The sequence below is a fragment of the Cetorhinus maximus genome, chromosome 1 (genome assembly GCF_964194155.1).
Source record: "Cetorhinus maximus chromosome 1, sCetMax3.hap1.1, whole genome shotgun sequence".
In the NCBI taxonomy this organism is placed as follows: Eukaryota; Metazoa; Chordata; class Chondrichthyes; order Lamniformes; family Cetorhinidae; genus Cetorhinus; species Cetorhinus maximus.
Window position 1 is genome coordinate 134441625 of NC_135879.1, and position 16452 is coordinate 134458076.

The 16452-nt window shown below is 38.8% G+C and overlaps 1 protein-coding gene and 1 long non-coding RNA gene across 7 annotated transcripts in view; both read right to left on the minus strand.

Moving 5' to 3' along the window:
* Positions 1 to 16452, minus strand: part of LOC144683762 (uncharacterized) — a 1025508-nt gene that overhangs the window by 821232 nt on the left and 187824 nt on the right. The window lies entirely within an intron of this gene.
* Positions 1 to 16452, minus strand: part of atp8a1 (ATPase phospholipid transporting 8A1) — a 488126-nt gene that overhangs the window by 324819 nt on the left and 146855 nt on the right. For all 6 annotated transcript variants that reach the window (XR_013577307.1, XM_078546849.1, XM_078546831.1 and 3 more), the window contains 3 exons: positions 13561 to 13630; positions 9545 to 9672; positions 3290 to 3401 (listed from right to left, as the gene is read on the minus strand). Coding sequence is in view for 5 of the 6 variants with exons in the window: in XM_078546849.1 (XP_078402975.1) it covers positions 3290 to 3401; positions 9545 to 9672; positions 13561 to 13630 (310 nt within the window). In the remaining variant the exon portion in view is untranslated. The remainder of the gene's footprint in view (positions 1 to 3289; positions 3402 to 9544; positions 9673 to 13560; positions 13631 to 16452) is intronic.

Here is a 16452-nt window from a genome sequence, read left to right on the forward strand (position 1 = left end):
CTTCATCTAAGTCATTAATATAGATTATAAATAGGTGAGGCCCCCCCCCCCACTGATCCCTGCAGCATTCCAATTTTATTGCATTCCAACTTGAAAGTGACCCATTTATGCCCACCCTCTGCTTCCTGTCCATTAACCAATCCTCTATCCATGCTAATATATTACCTCCAACTCCATGTACACTTCTCTTGCCTATTAACCTTTTGTGTGGCACCTTATCAAATTCCTTTTGGAAATCCAGGTATGCTACATCTACTGGTTCCCCTTTATCTACTTTACTAGTTACATCCTCAAAAAACTCCAATAAGTTTGTTATAAGACTTCCCTTCAGTAAAACTATCTTGACTTGTTCTAATCATACTGTGATTTCCAAGTGCGTTGTTAAGATTTCCTTAATAATAGATTCCAGCATTTTCCTAACAACTGATGTTAAGCTAACTGGCCTTTAGTTCACTGTTCTCTCTCTCCCTCCTCTCTTGAAAAGTGGTGTAAGATTTGCCAACTTCTAATCTAATGGGACCATTCCTGAATCTAAGCAATTTCGGAAAATTATAGCTAGCTCATCAACAATCTCCTTTAGAACCCGAGGGTGTAGACCACCAGGCCATGAGAATTTGTTGCATTTTAGTCCCTCAGGTTTCTCCAATACTACTTCTCTGTTGATATTATATTCCCCACTTTTAGCCCCTTGTTTACCATCTAGCCCTGGAATGAAACTTGTGTCTTCTACTGTGAAGAGAGATACAAAATATTTGTTCACCACCTCTACCATTTCCTCATTCCCCATGATAATTTCTCCTGTCTCTGATTCTAATGGACTAATGTTTACTTTACTCTTCCTTTTTATATACTTATAAAAACTCTTACAATCTGTTTTTATATTAGTGGATAGTTTACTCATTCTATTTTTTTCCCCTCATCAACTTTTGCTGGTTTCTAAAACATTCCCAATCCTCAAGACTTGTTACTGTTTTTTGCAATATTTTAAGCCTTTTCTTTTAATCTAATACTAGCCCTAACTTCCTGAGTGAGCCACGGATGGGTCTTTTTTGCTGAGTTTTTGTCTTTCCAATGGAATGTATTTTTGTCGGACGCTTTGAATTGCTTCTTTAAATGTTTTCCACTGTTCATTTACAGCCATACCTTTTAGTCTATTTACCCAATTTGTCTTAGCCAGTCGTCCCCTCATACCTATATAATTAGCTTTGTTTAAGCTTTAAGATTCTTGTTTGTGATTGAGGTATGTCACTTTCAAATTTAATCTGGTATTATGATCACTATTTTCCAGTGGATCATTTATATGCACGATTAATTTGGTGAATTGAACATGCAGTTGACTCAATGTATGAGATATCTGTAGATTGCAACACTACTGTAGATCACTCTGCTGACAATGAATGTAGTGAATTGTCAAAGCAGATAGTATTCCCAAGTTGTAGATTCTTACCATTAAAACTGACAGATCAAGCTATAGCACACATTCCTGCTCTTAACTATGCAAACAATTTCCTAATAAATTATTGAAATGGTAGATTTAAAAAAGGATGGAATGCCAGAAGCTATGAATGTTTTCAATATTTTTTCTTGAATATGACTTTCCCTAAAATCCTGTCATTTTAAAATTTCAAGAAATTATGTTGAATATTCTCCATTCCTTCCTTCAATTTTCTCCAACATAGGGGCTTAACACTAATGATGCTAAATGTATTACAAAGTTGTAAAGCCTCAATTCTAAAGGTAATTTTTTCAGGGACAGGCAGCACCTAGGAGTAGCAATATTTTACAGTTTTGTTCCATGTACACTACAATAATAGTTAAAACTAATTTTTTTTGGCTGCAATCAATAAGGTGGAAGCTGCACATAAGTTGCACACTGCTATCATCTCTTTAGGGTTGGTAATACACAGAAAGGCATCAATCTAAAACCTGTCTGCCATCATATTATTATAAATGTCTGAGTATCATGGTGGGGTAGTCTTTTAGAATTATTTGTAATACTTCAACATCACTGTATACTTTTATCATCAGAATTACAAAGATGAAGCTTCATCAACAGTTATCATGACATGTTACAACAAGCAAAAAAAAAACAGATCTTCACAGGAAGGTAGTTTTGTTCTAGAAAGATAGTGCAGTTTAAGCACCACCATATATTTTCATATTTACATACAAAAAAAAGCACAGACAGAAATTACTCTACATTTTTACAGGGTTTTTTTTATTCCTTCATGGGATATAAACATCTCCATCAAGGCTAACATTTGTTGCCCGTTAATAATTCCCCTTGTGAAGGTGGTAGCGAGCTGCCTTCCTGAACCACTGATACATAACCACTGATTTCACAATGTGCTGGAGACATAAATTAATTTACAAGTTGATCTCCAAGCCATTACGAGATAGAATGTTAAACGGAAATAATAGCTAGGGTTAATCAAATGATTTGATTTTCAACCTGAAACGTCAATTTTGCTGCTCTCTCCACAGATGCTGTGTGACTTGTGCATTTATATTATTTTCTATTTTTTATTTAAAACGGTTTGATTTATTGAATAAGTTATTGAAATGGCAGATTTAAAAAAATGGAATGTCAGAAGCTGGGAAAGCCTTCAACATTTTTTCTTGAACATGGCCATCCTAAAATCCTGTCATTTCAAATTTTAGGGCTGTATTATTTCAAGAAGTTATGCTGGACAATTCTCTGTTCCTCCCTTCAATCTCCAACTGCCATTAATCAATTTCTAACTGTCATTATAGATTTAACTTCCATTAGTACACTATTGAAACTTTGATAAAACCTGTGAAATGGGCTTATAAGCATAAAATCTATTACTCCCAAATAAGAATTCTACAAAAGAGACTAAACTTAAGAGTGACAAAGACATTCAAACTCCATTGAACAATTAAATGGTAACGCACTGCAATTCTCTAAAAGATCCATCATTGTCTTGCTGTCCTGGGGAGGTGTTAAATGGAGCCCAAAATACTTTCTCATGTGGAAGCAAGAAGAAAAATAATGGTAGAGCCAGTCTTTCTATATCCTCCCCCTCCCCCATGTCCTCGCATCTCTCTTGGCAGCATTATACAGTAACATTGCCAGACAACAGACGCCTGATCCATCTTTTTCAGCATAGATATTGTGTACCTACACCATAAAGAGATTCCAGAAAACAGAATATCTTCATCCATTGATCACTCCCTCCTTCTTCCCCATCAGACATCGAACAGAAAACTTATAATTCAAACCTAAATTCACAAAATACATTTTCAGCAAAATACCGTTCAAACATACCTGCATGAGCTTTGTGTCATGTCCTGTATAAACCACTATTCCATGAACCCATTGGGTGTTTCTTAATTGAGCACCTCGCAAAAGAATTTGATCTTGGCCCAGGGGAAAAGTGCTACAAAAGAAATTAAAATTGTGAATCCCAGCTGAGGCTTATTTTATTTACAGAAACGTAAATAATCAAATAACAAAATTTAGAACAATGATTAACTTCCTTTATTGAAAGCCTCAGGGACACAAAATTGTCTGAAGCATTTCTATTATGCTTAGGTTAAAATTCCAGTTGGGTTCATTCTGGAAAAAAAAAGTTCACATCATTTAACACAAATAAAACTAATGTGGTAACTTCAAAAACATCTGTTGATTTTTTTGTATCCCAACAAAAAATGCAACAAAATGTAAGCGTTATTGCCTAGTGGCAAAATCTATTAATACTGGGAAACCAAACTCTCATTACTTGCAATAATTGTGCAACATCTGAATCAAAAAATTGACTATAATATTTGCAAGTCATAAAATGTCCACTGTGCTCAATGTTATTCATATTACTACATATGTGTGCTTACTTTAATTCTCCTTCATATTAAATATCAAAGTCTACTGAATTTCAAGTTAAAGTTAATTACTTGCAAGCAAATTTCAGAAATATGAAAAAAAACAATAGTGCTAATAATTGGATACTAACATAGAGGGGAAAAAGCAGTGCGAAGTGAAAGAAGTGGAGGGGGGGGGGGTGATGGGAAATGCCTGAAATGTATTCAGGAAAACTTGCTTTGATCGTTATATTTCCAGCCCAACAAACGGGGCAGCATTAACAAAAACAAAAAACTGCGGATGCTGGAAATCCGAAACAAAAACAGAATTACCTGGAAAAACTCAGCAGGTCTGGCAGCATCGGCAGAGAAGAATAAAGTTGACATTTTGAGTCCTTATTACCCTTCATCAGAACTGAGTAAAATTAGGAGAGGGGTGAAATATGAGCTGGTTTAAGGTGGGGTGGGGGGGGGGGGGGGGTGGTTGTAGGGACAAGTAAGCAGTGATAGGAGCAGATAATCAAAAGATGTCAAAGACAAAACAACAAAGAGGTGTTGAAGGTGGTGATATTATCTAAGAGAATGTGCTAATTAAGAATGGATGGCAGGACACACAAGGTACAGCTTTAGTGGGGGTGGGGTGAAATAAGACTAACAGGGCATAAAAGGTATAAATTTAAAAATAATGGAAATAGGTGGGAAAAGAAAAATCTATATAAATTATTAGAAAAAACAAAAGGGAGAGGGAAGAAACGGAAAGGGGGTGGGGATGGAGGAGGGAGTTCAAGATCTAAAGTTGTTGAATTCAATATTCAGTCCGGAAGGCTGTAAAGTGCATAGTCGGAAGATGAGGTGCTGTTCCTCCAGTTTGCGTTGAGCTTCACTGGAACAATGCAGCAAGCCAAGGACAGGCATGTGGGCAAAAGAGCAGGGTGGAGTGTTAAAATGGCAAGCGACAGGGAGGTTTGGGTCATTCTTGCAGACAGACTGCAGGTGTTCTGCAAAGCGATCGCCCAGTTTGCGTTTGGTCTCTCCAATGTAGAGGAGACCGCATTGGGAGCAACGAATGCAGTAGACTAAGTTGGGGGAAATGCAAGTGAAATGCTGCTTCACTTGAAAGGAGTGTTTGGGCCCTTGGACGGTGAGGAGAGAGGAAGTGAAGGGGCAGGTGTTGCATCTTTTGCGTATGCATGAGGAGGTGCCGTAGGTGGGGGTTGAGGAGCAGGGGGTGATGGAGGAGTGCACCAGGGTTTCCCGGAGGGAACGATCCCTACGGAATGCCACCAGGGGGGGTGAAGGGAAGATGTGTTTGGTGGTGGCATCATGCTGGAGTTGGCGGAAATGGCGGAAGGTGATCCTTTGAATGCAGAGGCTGGTGGGGTGATAAGTGAGGACAAGGGGGACCCTATCATGTTTCTGGGAGGGAGGAGAAGGCGTGAGGACGGATGCGCGGGAGATGGGCCGGACACGGTTGAGGGCCCTGTCAACGTCCGTGGGTGGAAAACCTCGGTTAAGGAAGAAGGAGGACATGTCAGAGGAACTGTTTTTGAAGGTAGCATCAGAGATGGAGCATTGCTGGATTTAATTCTGGAGAATGTTTCCCAAATGCTGTCCCAATGAAACAGTGATCATAATATCATTAGGTTTAGAGCAGTTATGGAAATGAACAAGGAATAATCAAATGTGAAAATGCTCATCTGAAGGAGGGCTAATTTCAGTGAGTCGAGTGGGCTAGGAGGACTGGAATCAAAGATTAGCAAATTAAACAGTAAATAAGCAATGAGGTACCTTCAAAGACGAGTTAGCTCAAGCACAAAGCAAATACTTTCACATGAAGGGGGGAAAAACGGTTTTCAAATCTAGAACTCCCTACATGACTGAAGATATAGAGATTAAAACAAAACAGAAGGTGGCTGCTTATGTAAATGTCATGTTTATAATACAGCAGAGCATCAAGCAGAATACAGAGTGCCTGGAGGAGAACTGAAAAAGATAGGAGGAACAACCCACTACAGCAGGTGTGGGAATTTAAATTCAATTAATGAATAAATCTGGAATAAAATGTTAGTTTCATGATTATTAATGAGATTATTAGATTGTTGTAAAAACTCATTTGGTTTACTAATGTCCTTTAGGGGAGGAAATCTGCCATCCTTATCCAGTGTGGCCCACATGTAACTCCAGACCCACAGCAATGTAGTTGGCCAGCTGTCCTCTGAAATAGCCTAACAAACCACTCAGTTGTAGGCAGCTCAAGGGAAATTAGGGATAGGCAATGAATGCTTGCCTTGTCAACAATGCCCACATCCCAAGAATGAATAAAAAAGTGGGCTGAAGGAAGGTTGGACTGATTAGGGATTTAAAATAAAATCTTGTGCAGGCATAGGGCATGGTTGAAGTAATGAGTATCTGTTCATCTGTCTTCATAAAAAGAAAGAATGCTACCAATGCCACAGTAAAGGAGACGCAGCATAAAAACAAATAAAGAGGTGATGCCCAAAAGGTCGGCAGCGCTCAAAGTAGAAAAGTCACTTGGTCCAAATGGGATACATCCTAGGAAAGCAAATGGGGAAATAGCAGAGGCTCTGGCCACAATATTTTAATTCTCATTAAATTATGGATGCAGTGTCAGAGGGCTGAATGCTTAAATGTTACACCTCTGTTCAAAAAAGGGAAGCAGAATAAGCCCAGTAACTGCAAGCTTGTCATCCAAACTTCAGAGGTGGGCAAACTTGTGGAGATGGTATCCTGGGACAAAATTAATGATCACTTTGCTGGATTTCTTGAAGCGAATGCCTATCTGACAAATTTGCTTGCGTTCTTCGATGAAATAATGGAGGTTTACAAGGGCAGTGCAGTTGGTGTTTCTATCAAATGCTTTTTGAAAGTCTATAAAGTGCCACAATAAATTTATTAGCAAAATTGAAAGCTATGGGAATAAAGGGTCAGTGGCAGAGTGGTACAAAATTAGCCAAGGGACAGAAAACAGTATTAGTGAATGGTTGTTTATTTGCTTCTTTCCAGTCTGAAAAACAAAGACATAACTTCCAACTGTACAGTATCTTTGCCAACCTCAGGACCTCCCAAAGCACTTCATAGCCAAGAAAATACAAGTGTCTACACTGCAAGGTAATGTAGGAAATGTGGCAGCAGAATTGCACGCAGCAAGGTCCTACAAACAGCAATGTGATAAATGACTGGATAGTCTGTTTAAGCGATGTTGACTGAAGAATACATTTAAGTGGGGACCTCAGGGAGACTCCCCTGCTTTTCTCCAAATAGTGTCGTGAGATATTTTACATGTACCCAAGAAAGTAGACAGGATCTTGGTTTAAGTTCTAAACTGAAAGATTGCACTTCTGACAGTGTTGTACTGCACTTAAGTGTCAGCCTGGATTACATGCTCAAATCTCTAGCGTGACTTGAATCCACGATCCTGACTCATAGGAAAGTGCGCGACAAATGAGCCACAGCTGACACTCAAATAAACAATGGCACTCTCAGTGTCAGTAATAGGACCAATGTTCTTTTCAATACCTGGATTTAGATATACAGGGTATAATTTCAAACTTTGCAATTGGCATAAAGTTTGGAAACTAAGTAAACAATAAGGACACAGACAGAGTAGTGATGTATGAGGGGATGCATTTTGGAAGGGAGGAAGAAGTGAGTAAATATAAACTAAATGGGGCAACTTTAAAGCAGGGTGCAGGAAGCAAGATCGGGTGGCTCACTTGGATAAATCTTCGACGGTGGTAGGACATGTTGATAAGACTGTTTAAAAATATATGAGGCCCTGGACTTTATAAAATACAGTACAAAAGCAAGCCAGTGATGATAATCATTAGTGGCTAGACCTCAGCTGGTGTTCTGGGCACTACAGTTTAGGAAGGTCAAGGCCTTAGAGATGTTGGAGAAGAGATTAGCTAGATTGATACCAGGGACAAGAGGCCTCAATTATATGGGGAGCATAGAGAAGCTGGAATTGTTCCCCTTGTAGCGGAGAAAGTTAAGAAGTGTTCAAAATTCGACAGTAAATAAGCAGAAACTGCTTCTACTGACAAGGTAGGTGGCAATCAAGGGACACAGGTTTAAGATAATTTGCAAAACCAGAGAGGTGATGAAGAGATTATGTTTCTATTTACACAGCTAGTTATGATCTGGAATGCACTGCCTGAAAGGGTGGTGGAAGCAGATTCGATAGTAACTCACAAAAAGGAATTGGGTATATTCTTAAAAATGAAAAGAAATGTAGGACTGTGGGAGATAGCAGGGGAGTGGGACTAATTGAATAGCTCTTTCAAAGAGCTGGCACAAAGCACAAAGGCTTGAATGGCTTCCTTCTATACCAGTATGATTCTATGAACATGCATTTAAGAAATACATTTTGAGATAGGTTGATGTGCATCTTTAACTGATGCCTCTCTTCAGCCACTAGTTCATCTCATATTTCTTGTTTGCTCCCTCAGCTAATAAGAGGCATTTTGCTTACAGTGTAATTGTGAAATAATTGTCATACGTCCTGACAAACCAGAAGTAACAGTTACAACCAGATACTGGTTAATCAATCACCACTGGCTCGGCAAGAAATGATCACCTAAGTGGCTCCACACAGGAATCTTAAATACAATTTTGTTCTTTAAATGTGCAGAAATGACTTAGGGGAATCGAATTTTCTGTGAAATTATTTTACAGTGGCACTTCCAATAAATCAGTCATAATGACAGTATCACCTGTCTCTGTCAGCTAGCAAAAATTGTCCAAAATTAGGTTTGCAATTTGAGGCAGAGGAAGTGCCCCACGGCAGTATTTGTATCCCGAAAGCTATATACAGAGGGATTGGAACTGGTGTAAAATCCCTCAGGCCGTATGCACCAGAGAATGCTCGAGATGAAATGTAAACGTACATTGTAAATGTAATCTGTAATGGCAAGTATAGTGAGGCACTTCATGTTCTGTATTGAAAGAAATTGATCTGTATTACACTTCATGTAATGTCAAATTTGAACTATGATGTACTTTTACAAATTTTATGAAATATTATATTTTTTTTTTAGAAAAAAGTTATTTGTATCTGTACCAGTGTTCGGAGGGAAGCTTCAAATGAAACAGAACATGACAGCAATGGAGCTAGTCAACATGGAATCAAAGGAGCTACCACCACACAAGCTGAATGAGTTACTCAGCGGCTCCTTCAGCTACTGAGCTTAGGCATTTGGACCTCTGAGACTATCTACAAATACACTTTGGCAGTTTAACATTAGCATATTACGGTATCATAAGTGTGTCAAAGATCCTGCACTATTTACAACAATACTTTAGGCATAGGAATGAAACCAAGTGCAAGATAAACAAAAGGAACAGCTTTATTTACCAAGAAAAGGAGATGAAGACAAACTAGCAGAATGCCCAATAAAGTTACTCCAAAGAAAGTTAAGCTAATTGGGAAAGCAGATAATGTCCCACTGTAAGAGAGGAACAATGTTAAATCAAATACCAATTAATGCAGAATTCCAGGGGATGCTCCAAACATTACAGTCTTGGCTGCTTGGAAATGCGACTGTAGTAAGTTCTCCCCTCAAGATTTGAACACTCTGACAAAAGTGACATTTGTTCCTTCCATAGGTACCAAATTTGAATGCAGTAATTAAATTTGTATATATTTCTGTGAGCAGAAAATGTTTGCCATCATTTTTAATGCATCTTTTCCTTCAGCCTACTTTACCTCTTTCCATCAAATCGAATGTTGCCAACAAAATCATGTAAATGCCGGTTGGGACTTTCACACTCGAGTTTGCCAGATAAATTCATTAAACTATCAATATCTTTTATCTTTGCTGTCTGAGGTAGACCCTTAAGAGAGGAAAAAAAATAAAATCAACAACTTTATTTTAAGTCAAAATCTTATTATTGTTTACCATTATCTTTCAATTTGAGGGGTTAAATTTAATGTGGGTTCAGTTAGGTTAGCTGGATGTTTGTCCAGCTAGTGTATAAAAATAAAACTTGTGGTATCGATTGCTTACAATCCCTCATAACATAGCCATCAAAAATGTAGGTCAAATTCAGTGTACGTTAGTGTAACGCAAGGCAAAATATTATATTCCTACATCCTATTATACAGTGTTTTCTTTTATAACTTTCTATGGCTTTATAACATACAACTGATTGCTCATTACGCTGATTCTTCATGTACAAACAGTGAAACATGGATAGATTTATGACGTCATTTGGCATATCTGTGTCTGCCATAAGAAAGGTATCCAGCCTAATCCCACTTTCCAGCTCTTGGTCTTTAGTCTTATAGGTTATGGCACATCAAGCATATCCAAGTGTGATGAGGGTTTATGCCTCTACCATCCTTTCAGGCTGCAAGTTCTAGGCCCCCAGCACCCTTTGGCTAAAAATAGTACTCAACTCCTCTTTAATCCTTCCAATGACTTGAAATCTGCACCCCTTGGTTATTGGCCTCTCTGCTAAGGGAAATAGGTCTTTTATATCTACTCAATTTAGGCCGCTCATAATTTCATACACCTTAATAAAATTTTCCCTTAGCCTTTAGACAGAGAGAACTGGAAAATAATGATCAGAACCTTTGCTATTTCTTCCTTTGCTTCCCTTAGTAGCCAGGGATATATTTCATCTGGGTCTGAAAATGCTAAATACCTTAATATATCATTCCTCGCCATGTTTATCCAATCCAATATTTCACACCACCTCAAGTACAATTCCTCTTCACCCCGCTGAATGAAGATGGTTGGGCCTAGGACACTACCCTGAGGAACACCTGCAGTGATGTCCTAGGACTGAGATGGTTGACCTCCAACAACCAAAACCATCTTCCTTTGTGCTAGTATGACTCCAACCAGTGGAGCTTTCCCCCATAATTGTCATTTGCCAGGCCTCCTTGATGCCACACTTGATCAAATGCTGCCTCTTAATGTCAAGGGCAGTCATTCTGATTTCATCTCCGAAATTCAGCTCTGGTCCATGTTTGGGCCAAGGCTGTACTAAATTCTGGAGTTAAGGGGCCCTGGCAAAACCTAAACAGAGTATCAGTGAGCCCATTTTTGCTGAGTAAGTGCCACTTGATAAAATTGTTGATGACACCTCCATCACTTTGCAGATGATTGAGGGTAAACTGTCACAAATGTGTAATTATATTACAGGTTTTAAGGGTGACTATTTTAAAGGTATATTTCTGTTTTCAAACCTTTGAATTGAGTTTAAAAGCCTTTTCAAAATGGAAGTGTAGACAGGCAATCTGGCACCTTTGTGTCTTCAAACCTTGTCAGACTCTAATCTCTAGAACTGGCTACAAAGAGTGATTAAAATGCAAAGACTCCTCCAGGAATGTCCATTGAATCTTCTAAAAGGTGTGAAAACCCTTTGGCTTCTAAGGGAAGAGGAGTCAGGAAGAGACTTCAAAGAATCTCAAAGTAATTACCTTCCTTGCTTTTTTGAAACAATGACTTATTGAAAATTAACATAAGGGCCAACTTTGTGCTTTGGAACTGTATAAAAAGAGACTGTAAGGAGCCATTTTGTGTGGCAGTGTGCAGAAAATTCAGAAGACCTCAGGAAGTCAGTTCCAGCCTGCAGTTTTCAGCTGAATCAACTGTGAAAAACATGATGGCTGTGTTGCCCTCTGCCACTGGGAGTTCGAATAAAACATTCAGAAAAATAATCCTTGGTCTGCTGAGAAGAAAGTGGCAATCCTCAAAGAGTCTGTACCCGCAGTTTCCAGCAAAGAAAGGAGCCTAAATCCTCTCCCAGCAACTGCTCTACCTATCAAGTCCACCTATGAAAGTAAACTCCAACTCTTCGTCTTCACAAACAATCGCAGCTGCTAACCCGAACCTCAAGTTTCAACCCCTTCAACTTCAGAAAGGAGGAATTCAAGAAACGGGCCCACAACGATATTTCACAGAGACTGATTTGAAATCTCATCTTTAAGGATCTTTTTATCCTAAAGAATAAAGTTTGACTGCTGGATTATTTTTAAACTGAATCACTTGCAAATTAAAAGAGAGCTACACACACACAAATTATTAGCTCACTGACCACTTTGAGGAAATGTCTTTTACATGGTGGTGGCAAGACTGATGGGGTGGTAATTGACTAGATTGGATTTGACCAGCTTTTTGTAGACATGACACACCTGAGCAGAATGTGCCACTTTCCACGTTGTTGGGTAGATACCAGTGTTGTAGCTGTACTGGAAGAGTTTGGCTAGGAGCATGGCTAGTTCTTCAACACTACAGCTTGTATATTGTAAAGATCCATTGCCTTTGCAGTATCCAGTATCTTCAGCTGTTTCTTGATATCATTTGGAATGAATAGAATGGCTGAAAACTGGTATGTGATGATGAGACCTCAGGAGGAGGCCAAGATGGATCATCCACTTGGCACTTCTGGCTGGCAGTGGTTGCAAATGCTTCAGCCTTCTCTTTTGCACCAACTTGCATCACTGAGGATGGGGATATTTGTGGATCCTCCTCCTCCAGTCAGCTGTTTAATTGTCCACGAATATTTATGGCTGGATATGGCAGAGCTGAACAGCTTTGACAGGATTGCTTATGGGATCGTTTAGTTCTGTTAGGAGCTTGCTGCTTCCAATATTTAGCGTGTAGTCCTGTGTTGGCAACTTGTTTTTAAGTCTGCCTGGTGATGCTCCTGGCACTCTCTCCAACACTCCTTATTGAACCCTGGCTTAATAGTAATGGTAGAGTGAGGGATATGCTAGACCTTAATTCTGCTACTGCTGATGGCTCACAGTGCCTCAGCTTGGACCTGCTCAATCTGTTCTGAATCTATATCTTTAACACTAATAGTGCCACAAAATATGGACGATGTCCTTAGTCTGAAAAGGGCACTTCATCTCCACATAGACTGTGGGTGGTTATGCCGAGCAATACTGTCATGGACAGATGCATTGCAACAAGTACATATGTGAGGGCGACAAGGTCAAGTATGTTTTTGCTCTTGTTGGTTCTCTCACGACCTGCTGCAGGCTCAGTCTGGCAGATTTCTCCTTCAGGACTCAGTAGTGGTGCTACCAAGCCACTCTTGGTGTCCTCCACCCAGAGTACATTCTATGCCCTAGACACCTACAGTGCTTTTTCCAATTGGTGTTCAACACAGAAGCACTACTTCTTCAGCTGACGGAAGACATAGTGCTAGTAAGCAGGAGATTTCCTTGGCTGTGTTTTACCTAATGCCATGAGACTTCAGGGAGTCCGGAGTCAATGTCGTGGACTCTCAGGCCCACTCCCTCCTGACTGTCTCCCACTGTGGCGCCACCTCTGGTGGGTCTGTCAGTGAGCCAGGATATACCCAGAGATGGAGATGATGATGTCTGGGACATTGGTGGTAAGCTCTTTTGATATTTAATCTCTCTTGCCTTCCACCCTATTGTAGACCTTACCTTTTGTTCTTTACCCTCCTCCGCCATTTCCCTGCCTTTCTATTTGTTTGTACTTTTTTTATCCCCAACTTTTTCCAGTTCTGATGAAAGGTCATCAACCTGAAACATTAAATCTGTTTCTCTCGCCACAGATGCTGTCAAAGCTGAGTATTTCCAGCATTTTCAAACGTTTTTAGTTATTTCGGTTACTCAAACATAAACCAAACTCAGACCAAGGAATGGCTTTCCCACATCTAGATTTAGTTCAAACCAAATGAGATATTTATCTTTATTAAAATGCATTGAATGCAAACTAATATGGAGGAAAATCTTACCTGTCGGATCTTAAGGTTTGTTTCTCCATCTAAATTAGAAGTTTCAATGTAGCACATTGCCTGTGGTTCACTGATATGAAACAGAATGACAAGTTTCAACAATTAATGTATGATTACTTGAAAAATGTGCAAATCAATTATTCACTGATGGAATTAAACCCCAACAGAACAATAGTTGTTTACCATTTCCTAGTGTCATTACAGGATTTTCCATTAAAAATGCATCTTTAGTTCTTCGCCAAACTCATGGCTAGCCATTATAAAATTGTTTGTAAACATTACAGTAAACCTTTTGCATCATAACGCATTCAATATTGAAAATTTGAAAAATGAAATATTCAGAAATGTATGAACTGAACTTGGTTAAACATTGGTTCATTTTCTGGAATAATAGGATTTTATTAAAATAGAAAATCTTAATCACCATAATTTTAAAGATTAAGGTTCAACTGTTTCCACCCATGTCACATTACCACTCAAATGTTTGACTATGCAGTCTAATAGTCAAGCATTTATTCGTTTAGATACACAGTTATATTTATTCGAGTAATAAACTCCGATATCTAATTTACAAACAGAATAAAGTCGTCAAATATTTGATCATTTATTTTAAATCTCATTTTGAACTTCCTTTATACACAAAATGAGTAATGGTTATACAAAAGTTGGCTGAATAGACCAAAGATGATTTTAATAATTTTGCTCTGCAGATAACAAAACACTTCAAAGTGTTTGCACCAATTCCTTAAAACACATCCTGCAGTTACTAAACAAAAACAAAAACACCTGGAAAAACTCAGCAGGTCTGACAGCATCTGCGGAGAGGAATACAGTTAACGTTTCAAGTCCGTATGACTCTTCAACAGAACTAAGGAAAAGTAGAAAAGAGGTGAAATATAAGCTGGTTTGGGGGGGGGGGAGGGGGGCGCGGAAACAGGTAGAGCTGGATAGATGGCCAGTGATAGCTGGAGATAACCAAAAGGACAAAGAGGTGTTGAAGGTGGTGATATTATCTAAGGAATGTGATAATAGGTGACATTAAAGGTAGAAAGCAGGACGAGCAAGGTCAAGATAGCCCTAGTGGAGGTGGGGTGGGGGAAAGGGATCAAAATAGGCTAAAAGGTAGAGATAAAACAATGGATGGAAATACATTTAAAAATAATGGAAATAGGTGGGAAAATAAAAATCTATATAAATTATTGGAAAGGGGGGATCAGAAAGGGGGTGGGGATGGAGGAGAGAGTTCATGATCTAAAGTTGTTGAACTCAATATTCAGTCCGGAAGGTTGTAAAGTGCCTAGTCGGAAGATGAGGTGCTGTTCCTCCAGTTTGCGTTGAGCTTCTCTACCTTTTAGCCTATTTCGATCCCTTCCCCCCACCCCACCCCCACTAGAGCTATCTTTACCTTGCTCGTCCTGCTTTCTACCCTTAATGTCACCTATTATCACATTCCTTAGATAATATCACCACCTTCAACACCTCTTTGTCCTGTAGTCTATGACTTCTTTTAGTTATCTCCACCTATCACTGGCCCTCTATCCAGCTCTACCTGTCCCACCCCTCCCTTAAACCAGCTTATATTTCACCTCTTTCCTACTTTTCCTTAGTTCTGTTGAAGAGTTATACGGACTTGAAACGTTAACTGTGTTCCTCTCCGCAGATGCTGTCAGACCTGCTGAGTTTTTCCAGGTATTTTTGTTTTTGCTTCGGATTTCCAGCATCCACAGTTTTTTGCTTTTATCCTGCAGTTACTACTTCCATTGATATGAAAGGTGAAGGAGGAAAGGAACACTTTCTCATGACTAAATTCAGCCAATCATGATAGCCCAATTAGCATTGAGGATAAGTTCCATGATTGTTCAAAAAGATGTGCCCTGGGAACTTGTGCATTCTGCAATAAAGGGAATAGCTCATGCGTGTTACATGTGCAAGAAAAGATTTTGTGTACCTGTTAACCAGGAGGGAGTGGGACAGGGGAAGCATCATCCAAAAGGCAAAATAGTATATATAAAACAATTAGAAATACATTTCATAAGAGCACATCAGTTAATGCAGCAGAGAAGCTACACAACAGTTAACAGATACAAGTCAGGAAAATAAGAACTGTGTAGCAAGCTTCCTGGTTAGTGAGTTACACCAAAAAGTGCAGTTGCAGTACTGTAGTAGTATATTTGCCAGAGCAACATGCAGTTTGTCACAGAATACAAAATTGAGAAGTTATAAAATTCAAGAACATGCAAAAGAGAACATTCAAAAAAGTACAGTGGGTCCTCCAGCGAGCTTATAAAACCCACCAAAAAAATTATTAAACAGGGTATCTCCTTATATAGCTCAATTCTTAGTGAAATTACATTTTTAGAAAAGCACCTTTTGCTTCACCTTTAAACTACAAGATGTAAACAGCTTTACAATCTTTATTTTGCTCTAAAGGATAAGCATAAGCAGCTGGACTTTCTGCAAGTCATCATTTAATGTGGATTACTTCACTGCTAAAGTTGACCTTTTTATGGTATCACTATAATCCATTACCTTCTTTATGCATGGTTTTCTGGACATTTAACTGTAATTGAATACAGCTATATACAACTTTGGTGTTACAAAGTTAAGCCATTTTTGAGTATCATAGACAAAAAAGGATGATTTGTGAACTATTCATAATTAGAAGAAAATGTTTATGCACAATATATGGAAATATTTAATAAAATTCACATTACGTTTTGTTCTTTTAACAATTCTCAGTCAGTGATGGGGAATAAATTATTTTGACTAAGTGCAATAAAATTACTGGGGACCATAACAGTGAGTATTGCAACTCCATGGTGTCGCACTAGAATATTATACAACTGATTCTGCAGGACAAGGTTTTAATCTCAACTGTGCTGCCATGGGGAG